The 27,273-nt window shown below is 48.0% G+C and overlaps 6 protein-coding genes across 6 annotated transcripts; 3 read left to right on the top strand and 3 right to left on the bottom strand.

Moving 5' to 3' along the window:
- Positions 1 to 1,496: 1,496 nt before the first annotated feature.
- CLUP02_02033 (uncharacterized protein) lies at positions 1,497 to 3,829 on the top strand (the record flags this gene model as incomplete). The annotated part of the gene is made up of 3 exons (XM_049281068.1): positions 1,497 to 1,624; positions 1,878 to 2,986; positions 3,054 to 3,829. The coding sequence occupies 3 exons, from the start codon at positions 1,497 to 1,499 to the stop codon at positions 3,827 to 3,829; spliced, it is 2,013 nt and encodes a 670-aa protein (XP_049137025.1).
- Positions 3,830 to 4,145: 316 nt separating this feature from the next.
- CLUP02_02032 (histidinol dehydrogenase) lies at positions 4,146 to 5,561 on the bottom strand (the record flags this gene model as incomplete). Its single annotated transcript, XM_049281067.1, has 3 exons — positions 4,146 to 4,388; positions 4,445 to 5,144; positions 5,200 to 5,561. The coding sequence occupies 3 exons, from the start codon at positions 5,559 to 5,561 to the stop codon at positions 4,146 to 4,148; spliced, it is 1,305 nt and encodes a 434-aa protein (XP_049137024.1).
- Positions 5,562 to 6,248: 687 nt separating this feature from the next.
- CLUP02_02031 (3-hydroxyacyl-CoA dehydrogenase) lies at positions 6,249 to 6,877 on the top strand (the record flags this gene model as incomplete). The annotated part of the gene is made up of 2 exons (XM_049281066.1): positions 6,249 to 6,748; positions 6,829 to 6,877. 2 exons carry the CDS (start codon positions 6,249 to 6,251, stop codon positions 6,875 to 6,877), a joined length of 549 nt encoding a protein of 182 aa, XP_049137023.1.
- A 9,097-nt stretch (positions 6,878 to 15,974) lies between these two features.
- On the top strand, positions 15,975 to 18,687 carry CLUP02_02030 (OPT family small oligopeptide transporter; the record flags this gene model as incomplete). The annotated part of the gene is made up of 5 exons (XM_049281065.1): positions 15,975 to 16,291; positions 16,368 to 17,852; positions 17,925 to 18,468; positions 18,548 to 18,577; positions 18,652 to 18,687. 5 exons carry the CDS (start codon positions 15,975 to 15,977, stop codon positions 18,685 to 18,687), a joined length of 2,412 nt encoding a protein of 803 aa, XP_049137022.1.
- A 562-nt stretch (positions 18,688 to 19,249) lies between these two features.
- Positions 19,250 to 20,731, bottom strand: CLUP02_02029 (uncharacterized protein; the record flags this gene model as incomplete). The annotated part of the gene is made up of 3 exons (XM_049281064.1): positions 19,250 to 20,165; positions 20,355 to 20,523; positions 20,605 to 20,731. 3 exons carry the CDS (start codon positions 20,729 to 20,731, stop codon positions 19,250 to 19,252), a joined length of 1,212 nt encoding a protein of 403 aa, XP_049137021.1.
- A 1,815-nt stretch (positions 20,732 to 22,546) lies between these two features.
- On the bottom strand, positions 22,547 to 26,943 carry CLUP02_02028 (glycosylhydrolase family 18-6; the record flags this gene model as incomplete). The annotated part of the gene is made up of 2 exons (XM_049281063.1): positions 22,547 to 23,684; positions 23,750 to 26,943. 2 exons carry the CDS (start codon positions 26,941 to 26,943, stop codon positions 22,547 to 22,549), a joined length of 4,332 nt encoding a protein of 1,443 aa, XP_049137020.1.
- Positions 26,944 to 27,273: the final 330 nt, after the last annotated feature.

The following is a 27,273-nucleotide window of genomic DNA, read 5'->3' as shown; positions in this document are numbered from 1 at the left end:
TCGTCTTGCTGAGAAGTGAGCAGCAGAAAGGGATATCAACTATCCTGAAACAAATACTTTCAGTCAGTTACACGGCATTCTTGTTTCGCGCCCCGAAGGTCGTGTAGATGTCGATGCTGACTGGAGGTTGGAGAGATGGGGAATGGTTGTGTCTCGCACTAAGCTAGCGCGATCAGCGGGCCGAGGTCAAGCCCCGTCAGGTGTTGGCCTCCCGGATAAGACGAGTCTCGGCCAGGAAACGAGTAAGCCGAATCCGTGTTCCGGCATAATGCTTCGGCGAGGCAAGCTTGGCGAGGTAAGGCGTGGGCAGTCGACCGGTCAATGACTGGTATGATGAGAAATGAGCCTGCGTGTCAGACATCTCAAAATGGTATGCTGTACCGTTACACAAGGCCGATGACATCATGTATGGCCGAAGGAGCTGATACGATAGTAGTCCATGCCTAGAAGGAGCTGGGCCCCGTGGGTCTTAAGCCGTAAACGTATAAATCAAGAAAGGGTCGGTGTAATTTGCTCAAAGGTTGGAAAGTTCGTGCCAAGATGATGTTGGGCCAGAGTTTTTATATCTGTTCACTTCTCTTAGAGCGCTATTCAAGCCACTGAATGAGGTGCAAATTACGGTTACACATTGTTGATATTATGATTGGAGGAAGGAGACGATACATTCAGTACCTGTCCTGTAATAAGGTAGTGATGTCGATTCGAAAGTGCGAGCGCTCCTTTGCCCGGATGAGATTCGCCGAGATTCATTCGAGTGTCGGCCCGCTCATACGTTCCGGCAAGCAGAGCTACAAGCTTCTTAGTACGCTACAACTGAGACTATTGTCTACGTATTGAAATCGTGGGTGGGGTCGATGTGGTTGGCTTGCAAAGAAGGGAGACTCTTCAAGTGACAATGCCCGCCGTTCGATCGTTTGTGATTCACCAGGGACCGAAAAAATCATCAGAGGATCAATTGGAGCCACGAGTGCAAACGGGGTTAATGCGAGCCCCCCTTCGGCAAGTCGGGTGCTCGGGTTCGTACTCAGGATCTCCTGCCGGTCATTAAAGCGTACTAGACACAGTGCCCTATCTATTTGACTCTACTCCGTTCGCAAACCCTTATTTGACAAAAGAAAAGCAAATATGAATAACCCATTCCCATACCAACATCGACAGATGAACTTGAGATCTTCGTTGCGCAGTCACCTGCAACGTGTTGAGCGCCTTGAACCCATTTTAAAAGTTTCCACGGTAGGTAGAATGAACCGGGAAGGCACCAGATACCATTTTAATCTCCATCATCTATAATAGAGCTCAGGTCAGTGCTCTGGTGAACGTTGTGTCATTTCTTAGAGGGCATCATGTAGACAGGGAGAGCAAAAAGGGAGGAGGTCACTCAGACACATTGCTAGGCCATTTAGGGAAGTATCCTTATAGGGATATCTGGCCTAACAGCATAACGGGGTCTCAGCATTGCGGTCAACTCCGCGCCTCTAACATTTTCTCCCCGATTCATGTTCTCTGAGACAGCACAACATTCCATTCATGATGGAAACTCGCAGCAAGAAGCCGGAGAGGCTGCACCGGGCCGCGTACAGCTCCCGAATGAAGGCCTGCTCCTCTTGTCAAAAGCAAAAGGCACGTGCAGGCTCCCTGACCATTTGGCATGCGTGACATCTCAACTAACGCGTCGCTAACCTCCCTTTGAAGGTGCGATGCTTACCGAGCGGCCGAGATGGGCCATGCCAGCATTGTAGGAAGAAAAGTATTGAGTGCATCTTCAAACGGCCAGCTCGAGAGATTGAGCCGAGGTCCAATGATGCAAGCCCCAATCGGTTCGCTTGCCCATCTCATGTCCGATGAGTTGCGCCGCTAATACATGATACTTTGTGAAGGTCGGATATGGTGGATGATATTCGCATGCTGCACAAAGCGATTAACGGCCTTCTGCAACAAGGATCTCTGCCACTGCTCGGGCCTCTAAAAAGTTCACTTGCAGGAAGGCTGAATGTTGAGGGCTTGCATCCGGATGAGACTGGCACCCTTATCGAAGATGAGGATCAAGATATGGAAGAACAAACCGTTTCATTATGTGCACAGAGTGATGACCTTGTCGAGCCATTGAGTCAAGCGCCCATCAGCTCCTTGCATGAAATCACGAGATTGAGGCCTGCCAATGCGAATGGAGCTGTTTCTTCAGCGCCTATGGCAGCTCAACCACTCTCACAAGAGCCTCATGACCTCATCACAGAAGGAAGCCTTCAGCGGAATGATGCAGACCGTCTGGTGAAGAGGTTTCTGGAGCGAACTGACTACTACCTCTACGGGATCACGAGTCGGTTTGAAGATCTGGACAGCGTGCGCCGCGCATCTTCCCTCTTATTCGTGGCAATCTGCACAGTCTCAGCTCTGCATGAACACGGGGGTGAGCAACTATACCGAGTCTGCAGTGCTCGGCTCCGCAAGCTCGTGTCTGACTTCATGTTCAAGAAGCATGTGAATCTCTACGATTTTCAGGGACTGTGCATAGCTTCGTTCTGGCTCAGTGATCTTTCATGGTCAGTGTCTGGTCTTGCCATTCGCCGAGCTATCGAGTTTCAACTCGATAAGTCATATGACATTGTCATCGGCACCAGTCAACTCGAGGACAGGTTTTCCGACAGCCTTGGGCTCAAGGACCGAGAAGATGTACTCAGCTGCTTGAGGGTGTGGTATTTGTTCTACATTTGCGACCATCACCTCTCAATTCTGTATGGCAGGCCGTCAAGTTTTGGCAACCCGTCGTCTGTGGAAGGATGGAGAAAGTATTTTCGTGCCATCCCCAGCTCAAGCACCGACACCCGTCTTTCCAGTCAGCTGGAACTGCTGTCGATATTGGAGAAAGTCACCTATATGTTCGGCTCGAATGATGACAGTCGCATGTCGGGAATATTCAAAAAGGAGCTTGAGAAATTCGATTTGGAGGTGGACCGATGGCACAATTTGTGGCGTGCTCGATACAGAAGTAAGTTGAGGGTGACTTGTGAAAAGGTTGTGAGCGGCAGTTGTTGACTGTGTCATGTGTCTTGCAGCCCAACGCGATATTGAGAGGCAGATAGGAGCCTTCCCCCGGAAGAATCTTCGTCTGCACTATCACTTCGCGAAATTGTTCATCGGTTCCCTTGTATTTCGGGGACTTTCGTCCAACCCGGTCGATGATCCGATTCCGATGGAGTTTCTCGACTTAGCTCACGGAACGGTCGAGTCCGCTAGATCAACGATCGAGCTTATCAGCACCGACCCAGATCTCAAAGCAGGGTTGGTGGGATTGCCACACTATAATCACACGATGATAGCATATGCGTGCACCTTCCTTCTCAAAGTCGCAACGAAGTATCATCGCCATCTGGATATGGACCAGGATGAAGCCTTTGACCATGTGTCGAAAGCTGCAGAGACTTACCAGTCCATACAATGCACGCGGTATCACCTTGTCAGTTGGATGGGGGCTGGATTGGCCAAGTTTGTCGAAAATTGCCGAAAGCTTGCTGAGAGGCAATCAGAGACCTTTGCGGACGGACGTGAGCGCGAAACGACTGCCAGCCCGACTCTCTCTACTCGGAAAGCTAGAGCTTTGAGTAGAGCCATGCCATCAAATGATGCGTGGGATTCGGCAAGACGAGTTGCTGAAGCATTTCCCACAAGTCTGCAAGGATTCATGGATGGCAACCATAACTTTCCAGAGGATACTGTCGACATGGACAGCTTGGAGACCTTGGGTTTGGACATCTTGGAGGGTTCTGACCTAGCATGGGATTCATTCTTACCATCGTTCAACTTTGAGCATATGGGGTTCAGTTTACTTTAAACAATAGCCGGCTAGCCGATCAAAAAGCCTAGAATATCTGCACAGCCCAAGTACACTGTCTATGGCAGGCAGGCTATGTGAAATCAAAAACCGCCTCGATACTTTAAGCTGCTAGTACCTGGGTAAAGTCCATGTAAATTCGACGCTTTTCAAAGATACGACTTTTGAGTCAAAACTAAGAACCACGCCGCAAGTTCAATCTGATAGAATAGTACATGTACTAACTGTTCGTCACCTATCTCTTGCGTCACAGACTGAATGAGGTTGATATAACGCATTAAATTCTCGGATGAATACACGTGACTCCATGTTGTGCCTATTTGCTTAGCCATTCGAACTCGTCACCCAAAAATTGCTTTGCTCTGAGGTCCCCAGAGCGAGCATGACCCTCAAAGTTCTCAGCGCGTGCAGCACGACCACACAATCGACCCAGCTCTCCGCTCTCCGACTCGGAAACAACTTCCTGATAAGTAACAGTCTTCAGGAACTTTCCCACCCAGAGCCCCCCAGTAAATCTACCTGCCTTCTTCGTTGGTAGGACATGGTTTGTACCAATGCACTGGTGAAATGTCAGCATAAAACAGAGACGCCGAGGATGTCGGGATGACGGCGTACCTTGTCGCCATAGGAAACGCAAGTCTTGGCCCCAAGGAACAGAGCGCCGTAGTTTCTCATCTTCTCCAGGGCCTCCCTCGGTTTTTCCGTCAGGATTTGAACATGTTCGCTTGCATAATCATCTGCCAAGGCATAGGCCTCGTCTAGAGAATCGACTACAATCACTTCGCCGTAGGTACTCCAAGAGACCGAGGCCAGCGGTGCAGTTGGCAGAATCTTCAGCAGGCGATCAACCTCCTCAATGGACTTTTGGGCTACGGTCCTCGAATTGGTGATTAGGACTGCCGGAGTATCCGGCCCATGCTCCGCTTGAGAAAGAAGATCAGTAGCAACGGTTGTCGGATCCGCCTTTTCGTCGGCGACAATGAGGATCTCAGTCGGTCCGGCGGGAAGATCAATCCCAATCTCACCAAAGAGCTGCCTTTTAGCTTCTGCTACAAAGGCGTTACCGGGACCCGCGATGAAGTCGACCTTGTCCATAGTTTCGGTACCAATGGCCATTGCCGCCACGGCCTGGACGCCGCCAAGGATCCAGATCTCGTCAGCTCCCGCATGATATGCAGCCGCCACGGTTGAAGGGGGTATCTGCCCGTTGATTGGAGGTGTACAGGCAATAACTTTGGGGACCCCGGCTGCTTTAGCCGTAAGAATTGTCATGTGCGCGGACGCGAGCAATGGATACCGTCCTCCAGGGATGTAGCTATTTGACTTTTAGCAATCGGCCGTTTTGTTACACATCATGTCGAAAGACTTACGCGCCGACACGATCGATAGGGATATTCTTCTGTCCAAGAAAAACACCTGGGCGAATTTCGAGCTCGAATTCCCTCAGAGATTCTCGTTGGGCCAGAGCAAATGTCCGAACGTTGTTCTGCACCGTCTTGATGTCGGCAATAACTTGGGCCGGAACTTTGGCAACGATCGAGTCAATGTCTGATTGAGAGAGCTTGAAGGACGCCGGCGACCACTTGTCGAACTTTTCTGAATAAGTCCGAATAGCTTTGTCGCCAGTTGCCCGAATGTCGTCAATCACGCCCCTTACAATCCCTGGGACATCGAGCGGAGATGCGGAGTTGGTGCCATTTGTAGCAGCTTTGGATTTGAGGTATTGGACCATTCTGGACGGTGATGATATACAAGCAATGGTATGGCCTGGAATATGGACTTATTGAGGTAAAGAGATCTTGTAGTACTATTATGATTTGACCTGGAGACGGAGTGAAGAGGGCAAAGGTGGTTTTACATCTTCAAAGAGCTTGCTCATGCTTAATATACAGAGCGTAAACATCGACATCAGGGTCGGTAGCTCACGGAGTTTCTCGGAATTCCGTCAACTCTACAATATACTTTTTTGTCATGTGTCGTGCAACTCTTCCGACAATAAACATGTCATACTTTTTCGCAGATGGCCATCGCTTGAGTAGAGTAAACACTTCCGGCTATCATTGATTCTTCTAAAGTGCCATCAACGTCTACTATTTCTTTTGGAAGCAGTCTCTGCTTTGAGTTATGAGCGTTTGACCGTGCTCCCAATACCAAGCAAAGTAGACCTCGGTAGCTGCATTGCACGCTATCCTACCTATGCATTAGGGAACCGCGTTTGGATATTCACGGACAAAAACTCGGAATTCCGAAACGCCCGGGAGTGAGACTTCCGTCATGCGGGGCACGTCTCCCCCAACTTGACGAGCTTCTCTTCTGACGGCTTTCCCTCACGGCAATCCTTAACCTTCTCCAATCGACAAGTCAGTCCATTACATAAGCGGCACTCAGTTGAACTTCCTGGTATTGATTCATCGTCACCATGCCATCTGACGTGAACGAGCGCGTCGCCCTCGTCGGACTAGGAGCCATCGGCATCTCCTTTGCGGCCCTTTACCTGAGACATACAAAGAGCACCGTCAGGGTCTTTGATACGAGGCCAGACCTCGAACATCACCTTTCCACAGTCCTGCCGGGTTACATCGACTCGGATGATGCGTCGCTGGGCATATCCCGCCTGCGCGAGTCCGGCCGCCTCGTGATCTGCACCACGCTCGAAGAGGCATGCGACGGCGCCACCATCGTCCAGGAGCAAGGTCCGGAGAATCCAGATTTCAAGCGATCAGTATGGCCAAAGATTGAAAGCTTTGCGCCTGCCGAGGCACACTTCTGGAGCTCGACGTCTGGTATCGCCGCGTCGGTTCAGAGCCGCGATATGGTGGATACGACTCGTCTTTTGGTGGTTCACCCTTTCAACCCGCCGCACATCATGCCTTTGATCGAAATTGTCCCGTCACCGACTACAAAACCGGACGAAGTTAGGTTTGCCAAAAAGTTATTTGCTGAATTGGGTTCCGGCCACCGACCTGTGGTTATCAAAAAAGAGGTTCCTGGTTTCGTAGGAAACCGATTGGCGTTCTCGCTGCTCAGAGAAGCTTGTTCACTAGTTGATCAGGGCGTTGTTAGCACAGAAGACGTTAACTATCAGGCCTTGCCGGTCAGGCCTCGTCGGTTAAGGGATAGCTTAGGGGGCATAAAGAGGGGGACTAAGTAACAAAGGAGCAGCTCAGGTATATATAGAGCGCTAGTAATATACCTCGAGGGAAGGGTAGATTTTAGTAATTCCTCTTTTAGACCCTAATAGTAGTTAGCCTCTATAAGCTTCTTTTTTATATCGTAAACTTATTAATAATTTAAAATCTTTACTTACGAAGGGGACTAGGCTAAAAGCTTAAAATATTAATAAGAACGAGACGTAGTAAGAGAGCGTAGTTAGCGCTACGATAATAAAAAGAAAACGACTTTTTTTTATTAAACCCCCTAAAGTCGCTTCTTCTTTAATAAATAATATAAGAACGAAGCGTAGTAAGACTATTAACGTAGTAGTAATATAAAAGGACCGTATTACTAAAAGTATTAACGAATTTTAAATAAAATAGCGAACCTCTTACCCTTACTCGCTAATACCTAAACCGAATAATAAGTAATAGGCTAATAGAACTATAAGAATAAGAACGATAATTAGAGAAAGAAATCCTTATTATAACGTACGAAGACCGCTTATATAAAAGACGAGTAGATTTAGAACGCTTACGGAGCTCTTTAAATAGCCCGGCCCCCGTACTAAGGGCTACGGTCTTAGCTATAGCGGCCTCAGACGTTAGCTTTAACGTAAATAGAAACGTAAACCCCCAGACTAAGAATAGTTTAATAAGTAAAGCCGTACTTAAAGCGCCGCTCGAGTAATAATAAAGTAACGAGTTCGTACTACCTAAGCCCCTATTTATTAGCTCCCTCCTAACTTAAGTAAGCGCTATAAGCGGAACGTTTATATTTAGACCGCTATCTTTTTTTAACTTATTATACGCTAATAAATCGGTACGGGATCTATAGAGCTTCCTCTTTAACTATTACTATTACTTTAACTTATAGGCTTAATAAATAAGAATAGACCGTAATAAAGTAGTATATATAGTTAGCTACCTAAGCGGTAGTATAAAAACCTCTTAAATATACTATATTTTTAACTACTAAAGGACCTCTAGTTTTATAATAAACTAGGTTATATAGGAGGAACTAGAGACCTTTTTATAAAATAACCTATCTAATCCCGCTAGCTAAGGAATAGTAATAAGTATATAACTAAATAGCGCCTTATAAGGCTAAAAAAAGAAAGTCGACGAGTTCGTTAGCTATATTAATAAGCTCGAGATAGAATTAGAATATATTTTAATAGAAAAATAGAGGATCTTTATACTAATAAGTAAGCTACGGCCCGAACTACGTTTCGTAATAGTATTATAAATAGAACTTTTACGGACTCGCTTATAATTAGTATTACTAATAAGACGTATTAAATAATCCTCGCTATCGGTAGGGAGCTTACGAACGTCCCCTAGGTAATATTCTAACTTAAACTCGAACGAGCTAGTAAGAAGATACTGGGGCGCTAATAAGTTAAATACGTAAGGAACACGCCGTAACTCGCTTAGTAAAAATACTACGTATTATAATTATAAAAAGATTAGCTATATTATAAAGGATTACCCGCGACCGCGGGAGTAGTATTAGTAATATTATAACTACGGTAAAACTAAGTACCTTACTAATAGCTACCCGAGCGTTATATACTATAAATATAACTAAAAAGGGTATAAAGCCGCTAGTTATTAATTAGACCTCGCCCTAGCTAAGTAGCGCGGACTAATAATAAGCTTAAATACTATTTTAGTAAGGAGAGTAGCTAGCGATTAATAAGGGCGGCGCTTAGACGTCCCGACCTATATATACCTAAACTACGTATAGGAAAAGCTAAGCGCCCTTATCGATTCGGGAGTAGAAAGGAACGTAGTTAGTATTGGGCTATTTAATAGCTTTAACGCTAATTTACGAATTTACTTATTACTATAGCTAGTAAACGTTAAGGGTAAATAGATAGAAACGTTAAAAAGCTACTACCTACGGCTTTGAATTATTAATAACGACTACGTAATAGAGACATAGCTATATCGCTTTATAATAGCCAATATTATAGTACTTACGCTTATCCTCGGTTTCCCTTAGCTAGAGAATGTCGACCCGCTAATTAGTTAGAAATAAAAAAAGTAGTAGTATCTAATTTACGAACGATATATCTACTTAAATACCCTAAAAAAGGGGCTACTAAACGACTTAGTTTTAGTAATACTCGTATATATCGTAATTAACTTAGTTATAAATAGCGACATAATACTAGCGAGCATAGCTAAGGACTAGAAGCTACGTTACTAGGACTTTAATAACCTATTTTTAAAAAAGAAGGCTATTTTATTACTAAATAGAGTACTATATAACTACTATATCGAGCTAGATAACGCGGCGCCTATCCCTTAGGGACCTATTTACTTACTATCGAACTATAAGCTCGAGATCTTACGCGACTATTTAATAAAAATAGAGGCTAGGGGCTAAATACGCCCCTTTATAAGCCCGGTAGGAGTACCTATCCTCTTTATACTTAAAAAAGGAAGAGAGCTATAACTTTACGTCGATTATAGAGCGATTAATAAGATTATATAAAAAGATAGAACGCTACTACTACTAATTAGAGAGATATTAAATAGACTATTTAATACCTTTATTTTTACGAAGCTAGACCTTAAGAACGCGTACTATTATATACGTATAGCTAAGGGCGATAAGTAGAAGACGGCTTTTCGTACTAAATACGGGTAGTTCGAGTACTTAGTTATACTTTTCGGGCTAACTAACGCGCCCGCGACTTTCTAAGCGCATATTAATAACGTTCTGAGCGGCCTAGTTAATACTGTCTATATCGTATACTTAGACAATATCCTAATATATAATAACGACTACGTAGTATATAAAGAGTACGTACGTAGCGTACTATAGAGACTATAGTAATAGAACCTATATTTAAATAGTAATAAATACGAGTTCTATATATCGTATATAAGATTCTTAGGGTATATCGTATTTAATAAAGGCGTAGAAATAGAACTTATACGTACTAAAGCTATAGCGAATTAGCTATTTCTAAGGAGCGTTAAAGATATATAGACGTTCTTTAGATTTACGGGGTTTTACTATAGATTTATTAATAACTATACTAAGATAACGGCACCTCTAATAGACTTACTAAGGAAAGTAAAACTAGGATAATTAGAATTACTAATACTAGCCGTAGAGTTGTTTAAGAAGCTATTAGTAGTATTTACTAACGTACTAATATTACGATATTTTAACCCTACCCTACCCACATAGTTATAAATAGACGTTTTGGCTCGAGCTATTAGCTTAGTAATTACGTAATTATTTAAGGGTAATTAGTATCTAATTACTTATAGGTCGAGGAAATTAATAAATATAGAGAGCCGCTATAGTATAAGAGACGCGGAGCTACTAGTTATTATAGACGTATTAAGGAACTAGCGATACTACCTCGCTTATAGCCGAGATTAGGTCGTAGTATTTATAGATTATTTTAACCTATAGTTCTTAAATATAAAAAAGAGACTAAACGGGAAATAGCTACGCTAACTAGACGAACTCGTAGCGTTTAATATTAAAATTAGGTTTAAGCTAGGTATAAAGAACTTAGTAAATAGACTATTACGAAGACCTAACTATAGTAAAAGTAGTAATAATAGTAGAGCGGGGGAGCTATTATTAAAAATAAGGGAAGACCTCTATAACGCTAGAAATATATAAGAGCCCCTTAAAGTTATAATAATAAGGTATACGAGGACGAGCTGCGGGAGTAGCTCTTAAGTAAAAGGGATAATAAGTATTTTAAAAGTAGAACTAATAATAATATAGAAAAGTAAGTAAAAGAGGTTAAGAGCTCTAGCTTAAGGGAACTCCGAGGAGTACTTTAAGAAGTATAACGGGGCTACGAGCCTAGGGTATTAGAGTTATGGCATAGTACTTAGAGAGCTACTTAAGCTTATTATTAGAACTATAAATTATAAGCTACTCGTTCTATAAAACTTTAATATAATAAGAGTACTTAAAATAGTATTTAGTAAGGAGGGGTTATTAATAATAGGTCGACTACGGGCTACTTAATAAGAGGACGCTTTTATAAAAGATAAGTAGTAAACTAAAAAGAACCGACGGCCTCGCTTAGTTAGAAAGAAGTAATAATAGAGCTAAGTATACGATTTTAGAAGGTTATTATATTATAGTAGCCGCGTTTATATACCGCTATATAAAGGGCTAAGGAGGGAGGTTATCGAAATATATTATAATACGCTTATAGTAGGATATTATAGCGTAAAGCGGACGATAGTACTATTAAAACGCTATTATTATTAAGATAGAGTAAGTAGGGATATAAAAAGTTATATTAATACTTATATAGTATACTAGCGGACGAAGCCTCGTTATTATAAGCTATATAGCTTATTATGCCCCCTACTTACCTTAGTTAGGCTATAATAAAAGATATCGCTAGACTTTATTACGGGCTTACTTATATCGATTACGCTAATTAGGAGGCGCCCCTACGACGCGGTACTCGTTATAATAAACCGATTTATAAAATATAGCGTTTATATCGCTACGAGGACGACCCTTATAGCTTAGGGATTCGCAGACCTCTTATTTATAAAGATCTTTACTAAGTTTAGAATACCTAAAAAGATCGTCTTTAATAGGGGGTCGTTATTTATAAATAAGTTTTAGACTTATCTCTATTACTTTTTAGTAATAAAGAGGCGTCTTAGTACTACGTTCTACCTATAAACGGACGGTTAAATAGAACGGTAGAACTAATATTTAGAGTAGTACTTTTACTATTTCTATACCTAGGACTAATTAGATTAGGCATAGCGTCTTTACCTAGCCGAGTTTATATATAATAATACTTAGTACTTAGTAATCCGTAAAGCGCTTACTAAGGCCCTATTCGGGTTCCTATTTACGTACCCTATGTTAATCTTAACGGGGACTCGAGACGGTATATAGAATATCTTAGCCGAGGAGCGTACGGCCTAACTACGAGCTAATTAAAAAGCTCTATAACCCCTTATATAAAAAGTACGTAAGATATATAAGTAATAAGCTAATAAAACTAGGATAAATATATTATATAAAGTAAGTAACTAGGTACTATTATTAAAAAAGAATATTAAGAAGTAGCGTCTTAGCTAGAAGTTAGCTAATAAGTATCTGGGCTTATTCGAAGTTAAATTAATAATTAGAATAGCGGGGGTTACTTACTAACTAAACGTACCGATATAATATAGAATATACGATATGTTCTATATATTTTTACTTAAGCCGTATTAATATTACGAAGAAGCCCCTCGGAAGCCCTTATTTATTAGGGATATAGACGGGGAGCTACTTTACGAAGTAGAAGATATTATATAATATAGAGGGCCGAAGAGGAGGCGATAATACCTAATCCAGTAGAAGGGATATAATAATAACGAAAATACGTAGGAGCTAGCTAAGTATATCAAAAACGTAACGTTAATTAGTATATATAAAGAACGAGTTTTAATTAAATAGCGCGCCCTAGTTCCTAAGGAGCTTAATAATATAGCGAACTAGCTACTAATAATAAAAAAAGGGGGCTATATAGCTATAACTAAGTAGCGTAAACGCGCTAATTACTAACCGTTTTTTTAATTTTTATAACGTACGGAAGGACTGCCCTTATCCGTAGAGGGACCGCCCTTATATATAAAAAGGCCGCCCTAGTTATTATCCTAGGGGTTATTACGAAAGAAATAATCTCCTTATTATTAGCGAATTTATAAATAATTAGCTACGAATATGGAGCATAGGCGGGGCGACTATATATTAGTTAGAATGTTATTAGAGCGGCGTATTTTATTATAGATAGTGCGAAGTAGTACGATTATAGTGTTATTATAAGATAAAGACGTAGTGCGGGAAGAGTTTATAACTACTTTATTATCGTTATTATTAATAACGGGGGTCGAGCGGGCCTTTTTATTAGCGCGCTTAAGTACCCTTTATATATTACTAGCGGTAATTTAGTAAGTTTACTAAAGCTATAAAATAATATTAGCGACCCAAGTAGTAGTAATAATAGAGCGATAACGGAGTAATAAACCTCCGAATTATAAACGTCGCCGTTAGAAGTAAGTGCGGTATTTTAAAAAGTTCGTACTATAGATTCTGCGGACTTAGGGACCTAAGACGCTATTAATATAATACTTAAGAAAAGTAACGGAGTAGTAATAGCGCTAAGCGCTTACTATATTTTTATAAAAATAGTTCTGCGCGGCGCACTTAATATAACGTACGCTAAATCCTAAAAAAGTATAAAATAAAAGAGCGAACTAGGGGCTATAAATTACCGACCTAGCTAATTATAGTACTTAGCTTTTAGATCGAGCGCTTTATATATAATATAAGCGGGGTAAGGGAGCGGGCATACCTAGCCGACCCCAATCTTCTTAGCGTTCGCTTTTTTTTTTTTTTTAATAAGAGTTTATAACGGTTAGTATAAGTAGTATATAAGTAGTAATATATATACGAGGTTAGGGCGAGTAAAGGGGATATTAGGCTTTTTAGGCGGACTGCTATTATAGCTATTACTAAGCGCACTTATAGCGCTAACGACCGTTCTATTACTAATAATAACGACGCCGCGATTAGGGGCTATAGTTATATTAAAACGAGTTAGTAACGACTACAGAACAACTCTAAAAGAGACTTACTTAGGCGCGGGGAGTATACGAAAATAGGGATTTAGGAGATATTCGTTAGCTATAATATCTATATAACGAGGGAGTAGTATAGACGCTAATAAAAATAAGAGACTATATATAAAAAAGATAACTATAGATAAAAAAAAAGAAAAGGAATTCGGAATTATAGTAGCTTAAAAAAGGGTTAATATTAGCGAATAAAAGTAGGGCAACGACTACTTAAGTACTAGTAATTATAAGGACGGCTTATAAGTAGGAGCGACCCGGGTATAGAATTATAAGGCTATTATCCGGAGTAAGGGGTCTATATTCGGGCTAACGGGCGCTACTTATACCCGCCCTCGTACCGTATATCTAAGGACCTCCTAAGTAAGGGATTAACGTAGCGTATACGAACTATAAACGGGCTTTAGGACAAAGCCTAGGGGAAGGAGCACCTTATTAAGCCTCGCTAGTTAGGCCTCGTTAGTTAAGGGATAGCTTAGGGGGTATAAAGAGGGGGACTAAGTAATAAAGGAGTAGCTTAGGTATATATAGAGCGCTAGTAGTATACCTCGAGAGAAGGGCAGATTTTAGTAATTCCTCTTTTAGACCCTAATAGCAGTTGGCCTCTGTAAGCTTCTTCCCTGTGTCGTAGACCTATTGACATTGACACTATTATAGAAGCGAGCCTTGGGCCCAGATGGGCGGTGCAAGGCATCTTCAAGTCGTACAATATGGGTGGCGGGGTAGCTGGAATCCAGGCCTTCTTGAATAACCTTTCTGGGACTGTTCAAGGGGTATGGGATAGTTCGGAACCTGTGAATTTCCAGAAAAAGGCAACGAATGAGTCAGAGGGCACAGAGAAGAGTGACGGGTCAACGTGGGATGCGAAAGTTGTGCAGCAGACTGTGGATGCCTACGGTCTGCCCAATCCGGAGCAATTTCAAGAGCGAGATGCAGCGTTGAGGAAGATTTTGGATGTTCAACGACAGCGAGAGACCCATACTAAGAAGTAGACTGCTTCTATGTTTGATTCAAGGCCTTCAAGACGAAGTTTCAAAGCCTGAGATTGTGTTCAAAGCCTGAACTCATAAGAGGAGCAAAAGGCGAGCTTCGTTCTCACTGAGCTATCATTGTCATTGCATCATGATCCCTGGAGGTCAATGTGCTAGACTGTTGATGTTGGATCGATCTCAGGCATGCTGTATGGAGCAGTATCGCCAGCCAAGGTACCTCATGCAAGTTACTGAGGGTTACCTCGAGGCAAGGGCTCCATGATTAGCCGTTTACACGCTGATAGTTCCGAGCAGGCGGAACAGCTGGACACTCGAGGTCATCTGGGGTGTTGTAGATCCAGCACCCTGGATAGCGGTAATGATTTGAGGAAAATCAATGCGTGATTCAGGCCAATTGACACCATCGCGCTGGGTTCGGACGATTTCGCTGCAATCAATTGGGATTCTCTAAATAAACGCTTGAAGTGACATTCCCGGCCAGACCCGGGTTACCCGGGCTTTCAGTCCGAGATCCTTGTTCGTCGGAAGACCCCCCGCGGGACCCCTTCCGTCTTATCACAATATCCGTATCTTTCATGGGCAAAGGTTATCCGTATCGAACTCCTTCGTGTTGGGGGAAGAATTGCTACCTTATCTACCGGCGGGGTAAGAACGAGGATTCGTTATTAGTCGTTCGGCCGTCACGCGGTTGCAACGTGCCGACGGTTCAATGCTGTCAAGGGGATCCCCCCGACGGTTGGAACTTTTTGTTTTGAGTTTAACGCCAATTGGACCAAGCATTGCCGCGTCGGGACAAGACTTGTCAAGACGATAAGCGGGCAGGGGTTCGCTCAAATAAGTTCCTCCAAAAGAATCCTAACCGCACGTAATCCTCCATGTTCCCTGTCGTTTCCCCCCTCCTTCCGGGGAAATAAACGGCGCCACCCCGCCCCCGGCCTCGGGCGAGATAACACGAACTGCTTGGGAACACCACCATTTCGCACTATGAAGGTGGAGAAAGGAGACCATTTATCCATGATAACGATACCTCGTGGTACGTTACGGTGGGATGGTCCTGGTGACCGTTATCACGTCGTTCGGGCTCCCGGCAACGTAGGCAACTTCCCTCTTGGAACCTTGATTGAGTTCAATCGATCCGCAAATTGTTCAACTTATATGTGAGACGCGCGTACGTACATGCATCGCGAGGCATTGATCTTAATGTTGGTCCCTCCCAAGCTGCCACCGACGTCCGTGGAACCCAAAATCGATCAGCCATTGGGCTATGACGATCTAGCTAGTGAACCTTTGCTGCATAGAGCCTTGCAGTAGCCACCAGCATCAACATCACGCCCGATAATATAGGCACACCTAGTAGCCGCCATGGCGGACGAAAAGAACCATAGCGTGGACGTCACGCAAGCGGCAACCGATCTCGAAAACTTCCAGCGTGATCATCAATGGGACCCTAATCTGCCCCAGGACAAGGCCGACATGGTGAAGAAAGCGCTCGAGGACGGCGACTCTGAGGAGATCATTGCCGCCGATGCCATCTTGACAGAGGATTCGCCCTATGAGGAAGTACGTGCTGCTGTACGCAACACGGATGGTGGTGAAGTCGCAAACACGGTCCGAGCGTGGATCCTGGGTATGATTTTCGTGACAATTGGGAGCGGACTCAATATGTTTTTGAGCATGAGGTAAGTGGAACTGAGATGATGATAACTTTGGGATACCTGAACATCAATGGCTGACACTCTTACTCCATCTTCACAGGAGTCCCGCTATCAACTTCCCATCCATCATCGTCCAATTGCTGGTCTACCCAATTGGATGTCTCTGGGCCAAGGCCATGCCAATGAAGGTCTTCAACACATTTGGCGTTCAATGGACCTTTAACACCGGCCCCTTTACGATCAAGGAGCACGTTGTCATCACTCTCATGTCGAACGTCTCCATTGGCTATGCCTACAGCACCGACGCTCTCCTCGCGCTCCAGGGCAAGCCCTTTTACGACATCAACCTCGGATGGGGCTTCCAGCTGCTCTTCACGCTGAGCTCTCAGCTCATCGGCATCGGCCTCGCGGGCCTTTGCCGCCGTTTCCTCGTCTGGCCGGCGGCCATGATCTGGCCCAACCAGTTCGCCAACACGTCCCTCTTCTACGCCCTCCACGACAAGAGCAAGAGCGACGGCACGCACAGCAACGGCTGGATCATCAGTCGGTACCGGTACTTCTTCTACGTCCTCGCGGCCATGTTCTGCTACTACTGGATTCCGGGTGTACTCTGGCAAGGCTTATCGGTGTTTGCCTTTGTCACCTGGATCAAGCCGAACAATATCGTCGTCAACCAGCTCTTTGGAGGCTTCACCGGCCTCTCTCTGATTCCCATCACGTTTGACTGGACCTATGTATCCGCCTACCTCGGCGACCCCCTCCTCTCGCCGACACATACCCACGTCAATGTTTTGATCGGCCTCTTCACGTTCGTCATCATCCCTACTATCGGCATCGCCTACTCGGGCGCCCTCTTTGCAGACTACCTCCCCATCAACACCTCGCAGACCTATGACAACACCCAGAGCTCTTACAATGTCAGCAAGATTCTCGGACCCGGGTACACCTTTTCAGAAGAGAAGTACAAGCAGTACTCGCCTCTCTTCCTTCCGCCTACCTTTGCCCTCAACTACGGCCTCTCCTTCGCCGCCCTTACCGCCGCTATAGTCCACTGCGGCTTCTTCCATGGCAAAGAGATCTGGTATCGCCTCAAGGCTGCGCGTAACCAGGAAGCCGACATCCACCTCAAGCTCGCAAAGAAGTATGTCGACGCGCCCGAGTGGTGGTACGCCGTCCTCCTGCTCTTCGCCATCGGTCTCGGTCTCGCGACGGCGGAGGGCTACGATTCCCAGCTGCCGTGGTGGGCCTTCTTCGTCGCCAACTTTCTGGCCATGATCTTTGTGATTCCCACGTGCACGATCCTCGCCATCTCGAACCTCGGGCTCGCGCTCAACGTGCTGTCCCCGTTCTTGGCGGGCTTCATGATCCCCGGGAAGCCGATTGGTGTCATGATCTTCAAGGTGTACAGCACGATTACTCTCGGCCAGGCGCAGACGTACTCTGGCGATCTCAAGATGGCGCATTACATGAAGATCCCGCCTCGCGTGACATTTTGGTGTCAGGTTGTGGCTACCATCTGGGCCGTCTTTGTGCAGATTGCCGTGATGAACTGGACGCTTGGCAATATTGAAAACTGTTGTGCACTGTGAGTCCATCCAAAGGGAGCCTCATGATTACTTACCCTACGAAGGATTGATACCTGACATTTTGACCTTAGCACACAACACGCACACTTCACCTGCCCCAACGGCCGAGCCTTCTTCTCATCCTCCATCGTCTGGGGTGTCATCGGTCCCCGCCGCATGTTCGGCGCCGGCTCCATCTACCACAACTTCAACTACTTCTGGCTCATCGGCGCCTGCCTGCCTATCGTCTTCTACGTGCTGGCCAGGGTTCTCAACCTCAAGTTCGCAAAGGTCCTCCACGCGCCCGTCATGCTCGGTGCCATGGGCTGGCTCCCGCCTGCGACGCCCCTCAGCTTCTCCAGCTGGGCCATTGTCGGACTCATTTTCAACCACGGCGTGCGCAAGAGGTTTCACGGGTGGTGGAAGACGTACAACTACATCACCGCCGCTGCGCTCGACGCTGGTCTCATCATCAGTACCATTGTAATCTTCTTCGCCATCACGTTACCCAACGTCACGATCCCACAATGGTGGGGAAACGTCGACGTATATAATACCTTGGTAAGTTGCATATGCATCGTGAAATTGAGAATGGGGACCCTGCCCCTCCTCCCTCACTCTCCCCGCGAAACGCGGGTGCCCGCAAGTGAATGCGCTTGCTGGCAACGCTATCTGACGTCGAGGCTCATTTCAACTAATCGTGTCTTGCATATAGGACTCCACGTATGGCGCCATTCTGAAGAAGGTGGGGGAAAACGAGACCTTTGGTCCGACTAGTTGGTGAGAGAGGATCGTGAATCATCCTGCATGACGATGCAGACTGCCGCCTTTAGCGCCCGCGGGGCCCCCAGATAGGAAATTGGTATTAAATTGCTGCCCAAATTGCTACCCAAGCGGATCTTGCATCCTTCCATCTTCTTCTAGATGCATTCTAGATGCAATAGTTCAACAGTCACAGTGAAATCGGTAAGCTGCCTGGATATATCGTGAGATCTTGAGTGCAGAGGAGAGGAGACAAAACTCGCAGTCTGATTATCATTTGTACAGTTTTTTTGTAATGTGTCTTCTGAAGATCATGATGATTGTGAAGAAAAACAAGCAAAAAAAAAAAAAAGGAAATACCAAACAAGTCTAATTGTACTCCGTGAATGCTGGCGGATTCTCGTTATTTGTTGATGTTGATGTTGTAGTCGCAGCAGGGAAAAAGCAAAAGAGGCATTTGATGCATGCAATCATGATATGTGTCATAAAAAAAGAGAAGGAAAAAAAAAAGACATTCAGAGCCGCCGTCGTGCCACTCATAGCACCCGTTTCAAGAGCCGATCGATCGATGGTAACCATATCATCATCATCATCCTAGAAATGCGCGTCATCTCATCACCCATCAGATCCCAATGTCACAACTCATGGTTTTTTCTCAGTCCGCTCTGGCCGTAGCGACGTCGTACATTGAAGCAGAGACCTCGTGTTCAGAGGCCCGATGGCTCCGGGATCGCGGGAGGTCGATGCGCTGTCTATACGGCCGAGCGGCGCCGTCGACGTGGTGATCCGACATTTTTCGCGGGAGGTCTTCACCTCTCGGCGGGGGCGCTTCTTTCCGGGAATGCCTTCTCTCTCGAGACGCGTGGGACCGGATCGAGGACGCGTCGTCGCGCTCTCGCTCTCGCGGGGGCGACGGCTGCTGCATCGGCATCGGGGACGGGAGGTCCATCGGCGGCAGCGGCGGGGCCGGGGGCGGAGGTGGCGGCATTTCTGCGCTGACGAGGGGTTCCCGGTCCCGGTCTCTGTCGCGTTCCCGGTCGCTGCGGTCGCTACGATCTCCTCGATCGGGTTTCCGCTTCTCGATGACGGACGAGGTCTCATCCGGTCGCAGGAACACATCGGGATGGTCCGGATCGCTTCCGTCCTCGGGCTCCTCGTCAAAGTTGAACTCCTCCTCGTCATCCTGGCTCCCACCGCCGTTGACGACGCTCGCCTCGAGCTTGGCGCCCTTTTTGCCGACGAGCTTGCCCTGGCGGTACTGCTCCAACGCCTTTTTCAACACGTTGCGCATGACGGCCTTGTTGACATTCCTCCGCACCCGGTCAAAGTAGCGCGTGACGTCGCCGACGACCATGACTTGTGCATCGTGATCAATCTCGAGCACGTCGGCATAGTTTGCGCGTGAATTCTCTTTCACGCGGAACTTGCCCGGACGGAGCTGCATGCCGACGGGGGAGAAGGGGAGACGATCGAATGGCGGGGTGCGGTCGTTTTCGTCAAAGACGTAGCCCTGCTGGCTCGAGTCGATTCCGGGCTTCTGGAAGTCATTTTTCGTGGGGGTGGAGATGGGACTGGTGGTATCGTCGATCGGAGGTTAGCGAGATGAAGTTTTGGGCTTGATTATGGCTTGATTTGGTTTGCCGACGGGGGGTTTGGTGGGATGAGGGGCGTTGATGAGGAGGGGTAAAAAGCAACAACAAGCTCAACCACATCAACAGAGGGATCCCGGCGGTCGGAGATTGGAGGTGATCAAAACTTACACACAGTGGCAGTAATGCGGAAAAGTGTCGCTGTGTCGAAGGACGATGAAGCGCGTGTAGCCAAGGCACTTCCACTCCCACTCGAACTCGTGCGAGTCTGCCCAGAGGAACTCAAAGACGTCGCCCACCTCGCATCTCGACGCGGGGCCAATATCGTAACCTTTGCGAGCTGGAGATTGCCTCAATGTTAGCAAAAGAAAGGGGAAAACCTGGTGATCTCGTAGACCGTTGATCCTCGGTTTGTACTCACCCAGAGGGTGCTCGTACGAGCTCTCGTGCGTGCCTATGGACGCATCGTCCCCGTTCCCCGAGTCACTCTTAGTGCTCTTGGTACTCTTACTCCTGAAAGTCGAAAAATCTCGGTTCCCGATCACCATCTCTTGCCACACATCCCAGGAACAGGAAAAAGAGGGAAGAGGAAAAGGAAGGGAAGAGAGTTTCTAAAGGGGGCTGTTTAAAGATTCAATTGTCGGTATGGTGTATGGATAGCTCTGGCGGAGACCAAAGAGAAAAAAAAGGTCGAGGCAAGGTAAGGTAGGTAAGAGAAAGGGTACGGAGAATGGGTCAAATCATTGCAACATGACGGAGACTGAAGACTGGGGGTGTGGGATGAGCGGTGGGATGCAGTACCTAGGTAGTGGTTTAACCCAACCTCGAGAACCACAATAGAGCAGCAAGAAACCCGGGGCTGACTGGACTCCTTTGGGCCTGGGATCTCGGAACGATTGAGATGAGGCAGGGCGAGATGCAACAAGGGGGAGGGATCACCTCGGGTAGGGACAGAACAGACTCTGCTTGTCTGAGTAGAGGTGAGAGGTGAGTGAGAAGAGGCGAGGCGAGGGTCGTGAAGAGCGGTCTCGTGGAAAACCTGCGGCCACGCTTGCACCAGAGAGAGCAGCAGACCAAACAGAATGAAGAGATTCTGGCTGGCTGCTGCCTCTCTCTACTTTTTCCGCCACGTCGCTACTATGGATCATGCGCGGTGTATGATGCCCAACCTCCACCGCCATGCGTCGGCCGCGATGTCAATGGCCGCGGTGAGGGTTCTCGTCTCCACCCCGCCGCCATTCCAACCAGACGTGAGTTGTCCCAGAGTGCCCCCCTCCCTAGGAGTACATGATGTACAGGACCCGTCGTTGTCACCGCCATTTCGGCACGGATCATTTCACCGGCGTGCCGGGGTTGCTGATCAATCAGTCATCTTCTTTCGCTATCTCTCTTTCTCTCCCCCCTCTGACGTTGCTCAATGGGACAACATCGTTCTTGGAATGAGAATCAAGTTCAGCTCGTCGTCTTCTGCAACAGCTGCTTGAGAAGGAGGGTGTCATGAAGCCTAACTCGGCCCAGGAGCGTCCATGTTGCGCTGTGCTAACAGTGTTGGGGGGTGCGGGTGCAGCCGCCTTACTATCAGCTGAATGAGGGGTTAATGCGCCTATTAATAGGATTAGTTTAGGGGCCCTGCACAGGAATCTCCCCATTGAGAAGAACAAGCTCGCCAACGTGTCTTGAAAAAAAGACAGCCAGACTTTCAGAACGAATCTGAAGTGAATCTATAACTCGATGACCACATCACGAGAGCTTACGAGAACTCACGAGACAGTGTAGCCACTGATGGCTCACCTCGAGCATATGATCAAAGTCGCTCGATCGATCTGTATCGGTGCCTGAGCGTAAGGCCCAACGGCGTGGCACAACGCTCTGCAGCAGCAGCAAGGATGCCCGTGTCTCACCCAACCAGGAACAACACTTTGGACATTATTCACTCAGTCCTGACAACTCTCGATTACCCATCCTCGAAGATGGAAGAGCGTAGAATCATGAAATGTGGTGCTTCTTACTAGAGTCACTATGGCCACCTACCTAGTACTCTGTAGCGAGTTCATACGCACGCTCCATGTCTTGCTTGTCTGTAGCGTTGTCCAAGGTGTTCGTGCTGGCACAGCTGGGTAATATTCCAGCCAAGCCATTCTCCGCCTGAGAGAAGAACCCCATCCATGATCGCTCACCGAGAGTTCAAGACGCGGTCAAGCTGATTGCGGGATTTCAACGCAGGAACGAAGATAGAATACATATGACTCGATAGTCAAAGACCCAAGGTAATGCTAAATACGTACAGGAGAATGTGAATTACAAAGAAAACAGTTGCCAAGGTATGGCACCAGTTCAACCCCTAGATCCAAGTCCTGGTAAGCTTAGTAAATGCCCCATTTCACCGCCTGTTGGTGACTGTTCCCGTTACAGTCCATGTCTCCCTTGGCTCCCACCTTTCCGTCACCATTCTCAAATTTCTCAATAGCAGTGTTTATGATATCAATCACATCCTGCCCACCGACGTAGAACTCGACGTTGCCATCAACCTTGGTCGCCTCAACACCAAAAGAACACCCGCCAAATTTGGCAATCTCGCGCTGGTTCTTCCCCACGACCTGAGTCGTCCAGTCGGTACCCCCTTCGCCCTCAATGTTCTTGATAATTTGCCGACAATCGCTCGCGCTCGGCGACGCACCGCTCGTCTGGTCCTCAAACGACGACAAGCCGCAGTAGTCCTTGCCCGGCGGCACGTCGCACGGGTAGTTCTCGGTGGAGCCCTTTGTCTCGTCCCTCGTCGCTGACTCCCATCTCTGGAACGCGCGCTCGGCGCTGCAGACGGGGATGCGGATGAAGCCCGGCGTCGTGACGTCCACGTCCAGCAGGTCGTCCTGCACGCCCTCGTCATCTACGTTGGCGAAGCCGCCACCGTTTTTGCCGCCATTAGCCAGATAGGTACGCACCGCGCCCTTGATCAGGTCCTCCTTCGTGACGTCGCCAAAGCTGTCGCCCAGCTTGCCGACACCCTTGGGCGCCGAAAACTTCTGGTCCACGCACCCGCCCTCGGAGCATTCGTAGGCGTCGCCGTCCGGGCTGGCGAGGTAGTACAGCTTCCCATTGTAGCACGCGCCCGTAGCCTTCATGGTCTCGTCCGAGAGGTAGTCATCCAGCGGGTTCGATGCGTCGCAGCCGTAGCCCGAGTCAATGACGAACGCCCACGCGCTCGAGGCATGCCAGAGTGCGGGGATGGCATAGGCGAAATAGGACTTTTGAATGTTTGACAACAGCGTAGTGGCGTCCACAGTCCCGTTGACGGATTTGGGATACAGGTTACCATTGGCGATGGCCTTGCCAATGAGGCTGACCGACTCGGAAGAGCCGTCAAAGATTTTGGTGAGGGCGAGGGACGTAACTGCAGCCCAGCCGTCAATGACTTGGCCCATGTAGTTGGAGAACTTGTCCTGATCTTTAGGTGTCCAGTCTGATCCGTCCAGTCTGATGCGTCCGCGTCTGGCAGCAGGTCTTTGGCAATGGTTGTGCTTTGGCCAATCAGAGTCATGCTGGTGTCCTTGAGGTTGTCTAGGGACTTGGCAAACTTTGGCAGAGACTTGAGAAACGTGTTGAAGAAGGGCCCTGCGGCAGAGAGTGTTCCCAGAGTGACGAGATCGATGATGAGGAGGAGCCAGGTATTGTCCTCCTCAGGAGGAATCGGCGCAAAAGTGTTCTCCATATCCTTGAGCGCGGCAACGAGGCCTACAGAGGCCTTATATAGAGCGTCATAGTATGTGGCGTGGATTTTCCGGATCGTGATGATCGAGTTCCAAATCAGCTGCGCCGCTGGGCCCGAGTACTGTCCGTCCATACTCTTGGAGCATCCGTCTGTACTGCAGTCACTACCCAGGACGCCGCCGCAGTCGTCCGCGCCGGCCTCAATCATGAGTGTCGCATGCACAGAAGCGAGGAAACTGGTGTCATTATAGGGTTGATCCGTCTCTTTCCAGATCCTCACAACGTCCTCCCATGCCGCGTCCGCGTTGAGACCCTGCCAGAGCTCCTCGACATCCCGGTGAAGCTGGTCCATTGCGTAAATGTTCGTGCAGTCGTAATCGGTCCAATTGCCGTTACGGGTGTAGTCCGACTTGGGATCCTGCCCGCTGATGGCGAGCTGCTTGAACTGCGCCCAGTCCTTCGCGGGTGCGGGCACGTCGTGGTATTTCTGCAAGTCTGTCGCCCAGTCCGTGGTGCCGCCCATGCCCCAGGCAGTGTAGAGCGCCGCGCGTGTCTTCTTGGTGCTGGCGCTCATGTAGGCGACGTACTCGCCGTCGTCGTAGACGAGCACGTCGCTGTTACTGCTGGCATCGAGGAAGCTCGTCACCACACGGCCGGCGCGGCGCCTGTCGCTCATGATCTCGGCAATCTCGGCGTCGGCGATGTAGCCCGCCGTTCCCGTGCAGACGCCCTTGGCCGCCTCCGAGTTGAGCCGGTCGCCGGTGTATAGGCAGTCCGGGCCCCAACAGCTCGGGTCCGCCATTTTGAAGGATCGTCCGTAGCTGGTAACGCCGACGACAACCTTCTTGCCCGGCACGCCGGCTTTAGTAATCATGGCTAGAGATTGCTTGGTCTCCGTCAAGTTTACCTGGCTGCGTAGGCAGTTGCCCATGTCGCACCCTTCCTGCGAGTTTGCGTTGTTGGCATCCCATTGGCCGTGAAGATCATATGTCATGTAGACGATATAGTCAATGACCTTGCCGATGGCGTTGATGGGGTACTGCTTCAGGTACCAGTACGACGAGGGCGCCGCGATGGAGACAGTCTTACCAGGTAAGAGGTTCTTCAGCAGCACGAGGAAGGCCAGGTAGTTGGGGCCATCGTCTTCGCTGGCGGGCGGGATGCCGGGAAGATCAGGCGCACCGGGGTATTCCCAGTCGATATCGACGCCGTCGAGGTTGTGTTTCTTGATGTAGTTGGCAATGTTCGTTGCAACTTTGAGGCGGTTGGCCGGCGTTACGGCCTCACGGAAGATCCAGTAAGTGTCAGGGAAGGTCGAAAAGTCCCAGCCGCCAAAGGACAAGATCTTCTTGGGTCCATTGATGCGCTTGAACTGTGTGAACTGGTACGAGGACAGTATGTCGCCAACCTCTACCTCAAAGTCGGCTGTTAAGGTGCCAAAGGCAAAGTGGATGTGTGTGTACGCTGACGAGTCGATCTGCATAGCATCTTGGTAGAGACACTCACGTCCCAGGCCATAGCCTTCGAAGTAACCGATCCTGATACTGCCTGTGCCATCGCCTTTGACCACGTCGGTACCGCAGTTGGAAATGCAGCCATAGGTGCCCGGCTCAGCAGTTCCAGGGGCTCCCGTGTTGGTGTCGATGCAGAAGTCCTTGGTGATACCGCACTGGCCCCAGATGTTACAGCAGGCGTTCAAAGGGCAGGGATTGAGCTTAGCAATATCCGACCCATCAGTCGGCGGCGTCGTACCAGGTTTCTGAGGACCACAGTTTGCGTTAGCAATCTCAGCGGGGAACGGCGGCGTCCCATCACTGAGACACATGATAGTATCCGTGAAGAGCAGCTGGCAGCCGTTCCAGCCCCAAGTCTTCTTATTAAAGTCCTCGAGCTTCTGTCTCGTGAGACTGTACTCGGCAGCAAGATCGTCGCAGTTATCGTTCGCCTTCACCTGGTACGAGTAGCATGAGCCGTCCGAGTTCTTGTCCGGGCTGAAGTCAGGCATGTCGCCGGTGGAGCAGCAGACGTGCTGCTTCGGTCTCAGAGTAGCACAGAAATCTGATGCTGAGTTGATCTTGGTGAACTCAGCGGCCGTGATGCCACACTTTGTGGCCAGCGCCGCGCAGCTGTCGCCGGATTCGACCTGCACAGTTCTGCATTCTGCGCGGGCATGGAGTCGGCTGTGGGCAGTGCCGTGAACACGCTTGGCTATTGTCGAATTGGTGGTGCCGTTCGTGGAAATCGTGCCATTCGAGGGCAGAAAAGGCGTGGTAAATTTGACTTGGCCACCAACGCTGATGGAATCCTCGAAGGAAAGGCAAGTAGCATTATCCCACGTCTTCAAGGCGTCCTGAATCGGGCCGAAGGAACCATTACTCAAGAGCATCAATCCAAAGATGTGAGTGCTGTCGTAGCCTGGCTCGCAAAGTTGCATGGCCAGGCTTGGTGTTGAGACGTTGAGAGTAGGCAAGGTATCGTGGAGATTCTTGAGGGCCGATTCGCCAATGCCTTGGTTCAGCAGACCTTGGCCAATGTAGAGTCCGACTGTGGCTTGCCCAGACTGACCAAACATGATGAAGGGTCCGTCAGTCTCGCCATGCCCATGATCAACATAGTTGCGCATCTGTTTGATCAGAGAGCGAAGGCCGGCGGTGGCTTGGCCAAAACCCTCTTGCCACCATCCAATTTTAAAGTCGACGTCGACTGACTCTGATGATGGAATGCGAGCGGTCGATGCAGGCAGCTTGGAGAAATCAGGACCATATGACGAACAGGCATGGATGCGATGATTAGCCGCCTTGTCGTCAACGGGGTCGAAGAGAGAGAAGCGGTAGAACATGGTCTGCTTGCATTTCTGCATGTGCTTGGAGTCGGGATAGACCGACCAGTTCCCAATATTAGGACCAGAGACACTGCAACGCTCTGGGCAAGTTTCGAAGCTGCTGTAGGTAGGGCTGGAGGGAAGTCTCAGCCCGGTCCGCGACCTCGCTGAGGCTCCTTCAGTCAAGAAGCCAACAGCCATAAGGCCCGCGGTGAGCCATGGCAAGTGCATATTGGCTCTATAGGCTAACGCCTCGTACAATATGAGTCAGGGGGTAAAGAAATCAGGAAGTTGGTTGATATGGTAAGGACGAATAAGAGTTAAAATGCAAGATAGATAGGAGACAAAAGATTGGAAGGAGCGTATTCAGTTGACTCGTTTTGATGACTGTAGTTGTTGACAGCGCAGCAGCTTTATATCATTCACTCGGTTGAGGTAGACAAAAGTCTGTCCCCCAAGCCAACTCTTAAACCACGATGATGAATCTTCCTCGCATCCGATCAAGCACAGAGGTCTGAATCCCGTTCGGATTCCACTTTGATCCCAACCCGCCCCCATAAC

This window comes from Colletotrichum lupini, chromosome 1 (genome assembly GCF_023278565.1).
Source record: "Colletotrichum lupini chromosome 1, complete sequence".
In the NCBI taxonomy this organism is placed as follows: Eukaryota; Fungi; Ascomycota; class Sordariomycetes; order Glomerellales; family Glomerellaceae; genus Colletotrichum; species Colletotrichum lupini.
Note: the sequence above shows the minus strand (reverse complement) of the source record. Positions and strands in the feature narration are given on the sequence as shown.